The sequence below is a fragment of the Octopus bimaculoides genome, chromosome 14 (genome assembly GCF_001194135.2).
Source record: "Octopus bimaculoides isolate UCB-OBI-ISO-001 chromosome 14, ASM119413v2, whole genome shotgun sequence".
Lineage (NCBI taxonomy): Eukaryota > Metazoa > Mollusca > Cephalopoda > Octopoda > Octopodidae > Octopus > Octopus bimaculoides.
The window spans coordinates 19988990-19995813 of NC_068994.1; the positions used below are offsets into that span (position 1 = coordinate 19988990).

At 35.4% G+C, this 6824-nt stretch overlaps 1 protein-coding gene across 1 annotated transcript in view; it reads left to right on the plus strand.

Annotated features, from left to right (window-relative positions):
* Positions 1 to 4883, plus strand: part of LOC128249431 (uncharacterized) — a 7658-nt gene extending 2775 nt beyond the window's left edge. Inside the window, exons 2-5 of the mRNA XM_052973032.1 lie at positions 3 to 183; positions 1115 to 1208; positions 2562 to 2641; positions 4743 to 4883. Coding sequence (XP_052828992.1) covers positions 3 to 183; positions 1115 to 1208; positions 2562 to 2641; positions 4743 to 4772 — 385 coding nt within the window. The 3' untranslated portion in view covers positions 4773 to 4883. The remainder of the gene's footprint in view (positions 1 to 2; positions 184 to 1114; positions 1209 to 2561; positions 2642 to 4742) is intronic.
* The last annotated feature ends 1941 nt before the right edge of the window (positions 4884 to 6824 follow it).

Below are 6824 nucleotides of genomic sequence, written 5' to 3' on the forward strand. Positions count from 1 at the left end.
AGAATAAAATTCTTTCTATTACAAAACCAGACAGGAAACAAAGTTGCAATAGTTGGTAATGGTAGATGTGACACCCAACCAACTTTTTCGGTTTCTGTTGAAGGAGCCTTGCAGAATTTACCAAAGGTGGTGATACAAATAAAGACTAATGATACCTCATCTGTTCAGATAAGTCAGAGCGTGGTAAGATGCATTTAATACTGATTTTTTATTAAATTTTTAATATTAAAGATTTCGAAGGCAGCGAGCAGGCAAAATTGTTAGCACGCTAGGCCAAATGCTTAGCAGCATTTTGTCCGTCGTTGCACTCTGAGTTCAAATTCCACCAAGGTCGACTTTGCCTTTCATCCTTTCGGGGTGGATAAAATGAGTTAGACACTGGGGTCGATGTAACTGATGTAACCTCTTCCTAGAAATTACTTGCATTGTATCAAAATTTGAAACCAATTTTAAATATTTCGAAGAAATTTGATTAAGAAAAGGAATTGAAGTGAAATTGTTCACAAATCTATTGAAAATTAATAAAGTTGGATAACAAAACATTTATATTGTAATATCACTGCTCTGATTACAAATTTAGGAACCGCAGCTTCATGAAATGTTGTTAGAGTTGTCAAATATATTATTTAACGTTTCCTCTTGCATAGTAATTAGTTTCCTGCTTATATAGTAATAGATAGTTCAACACTTTGTAAGGTTTGAAGAGAATTGGAGATAGTTTGATAGTTGTCAGTGCTGTTACTGTGTCTTTCCATATGAGAATGCACGAACCACGATTAACTCCGAATTTTAAAAACAAAAATTAGATTAAATATTGAAAGCTGCAGGAAGCATCTATCTAGAGACTTAATCAGGCTCGTAACACTGATTGGCAGCAAAATGAAGTACCATTGGCTGGTATGATACATCGGTGTAAATAATCAACTTGATGGCAGATGGAACAAAATTCTGTAAAACCTTGTCGAAGTGTCGAGAGCTTAAGGTGAAATACATTTTAATCAAAGGTTTCTCTAAAAACCTAGACTCGGCCTATACAATAAATCCTAGCACAAATTCTCAATTAAAGTAAATACAAAAGAGAAAATGTATCTTACAAATATATTTTGTTTCACAGTCCTTCTCAAAGTGGATAAGTTTGGTCATAGTGAAAACTGAAAGTGATATCAGAGTGAAACTAGATAAAAACCCTGAAGTTATTCATCCAGCTGGTAAGTTTAAAAATCAATATGCATTAAAATTCCTTTTTTTTTTAACATACACCCTGATACTCACCCACATACATACCTACACACATACCTACACACGCAGATACATACATGCAAATGTTCTGTCACACTCTCACATACACATTCTCGCACTCTCTTTCTCTTTCCTCCTTCCCCAGGACTGGGAAGTTAATATGAATTTAGTTGTATCTCGTGTAATAAGTCATGGGAGGAAACGCAGGCAGAGGACATTTATATGCTCAAAGAAGCATATAAATACACCCCTATACATCCCCCCACACACATGGCTGGGAGGCAAACTACTTAAAAAAGCAGCGCCTGTAGTGGTTCTGTGATAAATTTGTTTCCCAACCACATGGTTGCTGATTCAGTACCACTGCGTGGCACCATTAGCACCATTAGCATGTGTCCGTACTTCCTTATTTGAATTTTCAACCCCACCTGCTTCTTGCTTCTTATATGGAGTTTAAGACTAGCTCATTTACACTAATCTGCAGAGAGAAAGGTACCTATATTTCTATGTTATATATATCATCACCTAACCGTTACACGTTAGTCTTGTTTTAAACAGACATGACTCCTAGAACAATTACACATTAAACAATTTGCAAGAACACAACACCCATGTAATTCTAAAGCCCACTTTTTTCTTGATTAAGTTCTTATTTTTCTTTATTGTACTACTGACGAGTACTCTTTGACAACTCAGATTCTTAAAATGAATTTATTGTCTTTCTGCACGAAACGATTATCTAGCGAACTGAATAAATATTTTATCCTATATTAACATCTAATCACCTACATTTATGAAAAATATGATTGAATTTGTCGAACTTCGTTCTATAACTTAAATCATATACTTAATATACTTATATAGCTTTTCATATCTACGCCATTTTACACCAGTAAATTCAAGGTAAAGTAATTCTTTAAGGCAGGAGAGTGCGTGTGTTGTAGTACCTGTGTGGATGTGTTTGTGCTTGCATGAGTGGAGTTTAGCAGCAGGATTAAGATTTGGTGGTGAGGCGATGTTACAAGTGTATGTGCGTTTAGGCGTTGCTGTGTGTGCGTATGTTTCTGTGTGCGTATGTATGAGTGTGTGTGAATGCGTGTGTACGTGTGTGTGCATATATGCGTGTGTATGTATGTTTGCATGTGCGTGTGGGGAGGGGTGTGAGAAGTGAGGTGACAAAGTGTATGAATACTGAGACTTTGTGTCTGTGTTTGTCCCCCACCACCGCTCGACAAAATCTCATTAATTGTCCCAACACTTCCTATTTTCTCTTCACGTATAAGAAATAATTTTTTTCTCATATTCATGTATTTCTCCTTCAGGGAAAGTCGAAAGGCACGACTGTGCATTTGGTGTTGGAAATATGACCAATATGACCAACTTAGTTGGTTATGTCAAAGACGTGAGTATAATTCTTAAAATTTGAAGTTTTCTTCATATTTGAATTTTTATTCATATTTCCTTTTTTCTTTTTTCAAATTTCAATCAGATTAGTGCAATATTGATAATTTACAGAACATGGCAAAGAGCCTTTTGTCTCTTATATCTATAAGATAAAGAAAAAATGAAAGACAACTTTCTCTACATAAATTTTTCTCATAGAAAATTTTAACTGTTACTGTTTGTACCAGTAATTTGTTTTCTCTTATTTTACAAACTGATCTGCAGTTGATGATACATTCAAATATCATTGAAAATTGAAGCAAATTTCCTACCTTCAACACATGTGCTGATTTCACTGTCATGCCTCAGTTGCCCTACGTCTCAGGAATATACAAGATGCATTCCAAAAGTTTTGAGACTTTTTCAGGAGAAACATTTATTAATTTCAAAGAAGTACAACATGCACTCGTTGTAGTGCTCCAGTCATTTTGCAAAGACCCTGTGGAAGTCCTACTAAGTGAAGGTGTTTAGGACCCATGTCACAGCCTCATCCGTCTTCTTCAGCTTAAGAAACGAGCAAAAGTCACAGGGAATAGGATCTGGATAGTAGTGAGGGAGGGTGAAGGACAGTTCTGATACCCATCTTTCTCAAGTAGTTTGTTACTATGATGGAAGGGTGGACTGGTGCAGGTTCTCTGGCCTTTTGCGACAAAATCTCTTCTTGAATTTCCTCAGAGCTTTCACAAGGTACTCTTTATTGACCGTCTGGCCAGAAGGGACCCAGTGCATATAAATTATGCCCTTGGCGTCGAAGAGGGGGATTATCATGAGCTTCTCAATGAACTTGATTTGTCTAGCCTCTTGTTCGGCTTATACAAGTTAATCCATAAGCAGTCAAGAGCATCTTTTAAGTTTCTGTATCGTTTTTGCCAAGTTTAACACAAAATTTTATTGCTTAGCGAGCTTCCAAACTGTCTTCATATCTTCACTGCACTCTAAAATCTAGTCGGCTGTGACAACCGTGTTTAGTAGGGTGTGTGCAAAGGGCTGTTACAGCCTTCTACTAAAATTACTATAATCTAGAACAGTTTAACTGCTTCTCCTTAAGAAAAAAGTCTCTAAACTTCTAGAATGCACCTCGCATATCCTATCATATAGTGGCTCTCAATAAGTGTTTCTCATCCATTTAACGTCATGAAAACAAAGTTTAACATTGGCTCTCAATGGATTCTTCGAGTTTTAAGAGTAATTAATTTTGACATTAAAACGGCTCCATGAACTAACAGCCTTATGAACTTTAGTTCAAATAACTGTTTGCAATTCACTGCATTGTTAATCGAGATATTATTATTAGCTGTCAAATGCAATATACTAAAACACTTAGAAAACATTTACAAATTTTTACTATTTTTATGGAAGCCATAACGTAGAAATGAGCTTTACCTGTATTGAACATAGAGGAGATGGGTTGTTCAAAATAATGGGTCAACATTTGTGAACCTGCTAAATATAAAATAAAATTAGTAATTGGCTTTTGTCGTTTTAGATTCGCAAGCAACAATTTAACTCTTGTTATTGGGGAAAGTTTCATTCAGTGCAAGGCCAGAAACGCCAGCATTTTACAAATTCAAATCCAATAACTCTGTGATTAACTTAACTGTTATATATTTCACCGCTGATTACATTAGCTCCATAGGTAAAATGGCCAAGATACAATCCTAGATTACTGTCGATATTGTGAAATTTGTTCCGTCAGACGATTCTCTCACACAATTGTTTGTATCTGGAATACGCGATAATTACCGAATTGTGCAAATATATAAACATAGCAAGCCAACAAAGAAGCTTCTACAATGTCACTGGACTTGCTGTAAATTGCAGTTAGATATCACATGCTAAAGTCTTAAAAAGAAATAGGCACTGTGGGTAATGTTTTACGTTTTGATACACTATACGTAAGACAAGTCCGGGTATTTTTAGCTGGAATTACATATGATCATAGATTTACTTTGTCAGAGCTGACGGTGGGTAAAAATATGAGTGTATATATGTTATTGTTTTGCATCGTTGTACATTATTCAAGTTCATTGACTGAAGTTAATATTTTTTTATTTTTGCAGTTTTACTTTGCCAAATGTTTGGACAACTGAAGCATCGGTGGTTAATTATCCGCATGAAATACCGACATATTAACAGCTTTTTTTGAAATTACTTTTCATTTTTTTTTTTATTTTGACTAAAATAAAATTATCTCGCATGAATTAATTTATTGTCTTCTTAAGCACAATGTCTTCGTCTCTTTCATTTGTTATTTATATTATTCACGATGTATATTTATTACCTAATTATATACATAATTATCAAGGATGCAAGATGTTCACTACCTTCTAAAAATGTTTTATCCAGATGTAAAATCCGACATATGATTTCAGTTCGCTAGATGCTCTAGAGGTATATATTAACTGAACACATCATATAGATGAAAAGCTTTCTGAAATATAGGCTTTTAGAGTTTTAATTTAGTAAGGAATTTGATAGACAAGAAGAAGAATCCGAAATGTTTCATTACTTCACTCGTCACAGAAAATCCCCGTATTATTTTTGCAGACTCTTATATCCAAGCAACTTCTGTAACAAATGTGCAACCGACAGTGGCCGTTAATTCCTTACTATGTCCTTTTCAAAAATTGGGTTTGAGTAATTTAACAAAACTGTAGAAGCCAATCGTTGGGAGAGATAATATTACGAGTAGTTGAACAAGCAAGAAAACAGAACATTTACAGCAGAGATAATACATGCATGCATACATTCATTCATTCATTTGAAGCGACAAGTCGCGTATTTGACGTGGAAGACTATCGAAAATACAATGAATACTATCTCCAACTTTGGAGCCACAACTATCAGCCTTGTTAAATAACTGGTTAATCTTCAGATGAATTAACTGTGGGAGCCTTTTATTCACGACCGTAGTGATTTTCGACTGAAACTTGAATTTAGAACGCAGAGAGTTACTAACAACATGGCTGGCCACAACATCAACAACACAATCGAGAAACAGAAGGAAAACAACAGCTCAACAGGTAAACAAATTCTTTCTAGCTCTAGTAATAGAAGAAACCGTAACTGCAAAACTCATTTCTCTTGGAGCTATGAATTGAATAATGATCTATTTAATTGCTACGAAAAAGCGAAACAAAACCCCGCTGTTGGCTATATGAATCGATTGAAACCATATTTGGACGATCTGCATCCAGAATTAAATCATTTTACTGCGAAGCAACTACGCCAACAAGCAACATTTGTAGAACATAGAAAGAAGGTTAGTAACTGTAACTTCATTAAAAAATCGGAAATTAACCTTCTTCCAAACTCTATAAACAAAAACCAAAACGCAAATAACATAAAACTACCACGTGGTTTCGCAGCTAGCGACATTCCAACAGATTCCATAGTGCCTGTCAGCCAAACTACATTACTGTCTCAAGTAACTGACCACTGTCCCCCTACTACGACCATGGTAAATAGCAGGCACAACCGCAACGATTATAGTAGTAGTAGTAGTAGTAGTAGTAGTAGTAGTAGTAGTAGTAGTAGTAGTAGTAGTAGTAGTAGTAGTTAGGATTATATATCGGTGAAATGTGCCCTTACTGAAATTTTCCGAGAAAAAATAACTTTGGCTTTGAAGGACTCTCTCAAGGAGAGAGTACTCTCTACCAAAGTAAATAAAAGACACCAGATACGGCATTAAAAGCTGCTAACGAAATTGGTGATGGTAGTTATAACAGTGTGATGAACCCACATACTGGTAGATTAACGCCTGTCTATATGCGCTGGCTACTACTACTGTAGAACAGTGCTTGAAGGTTATTCAAAAAGTAAACAAAACCGAAATAACAAAGGAAGTACCATTATGGGTTTTGAAGACAGAGAAAAAGCTAACTGGTTTACGGAAGACCATCAATCATGTAATGATGCTTATTGTATGCAAACAAGCAAATCACTATATGTCTCACCAACAGAAAGTAAAGAAGGAGATAGAAATGATGTTTGGAGACAGCAAAAAGGGAACACTCACTTGCAAACTGATTATTCTCAAGCAGGAGCTAAAAGCTGTCAGTGAAAAACTCCGACATCAGAAGAGAATAACCGAGAGAAGAACAATAAACAAAAACTTTAACCGCAACCAGGCAGCAGTATAC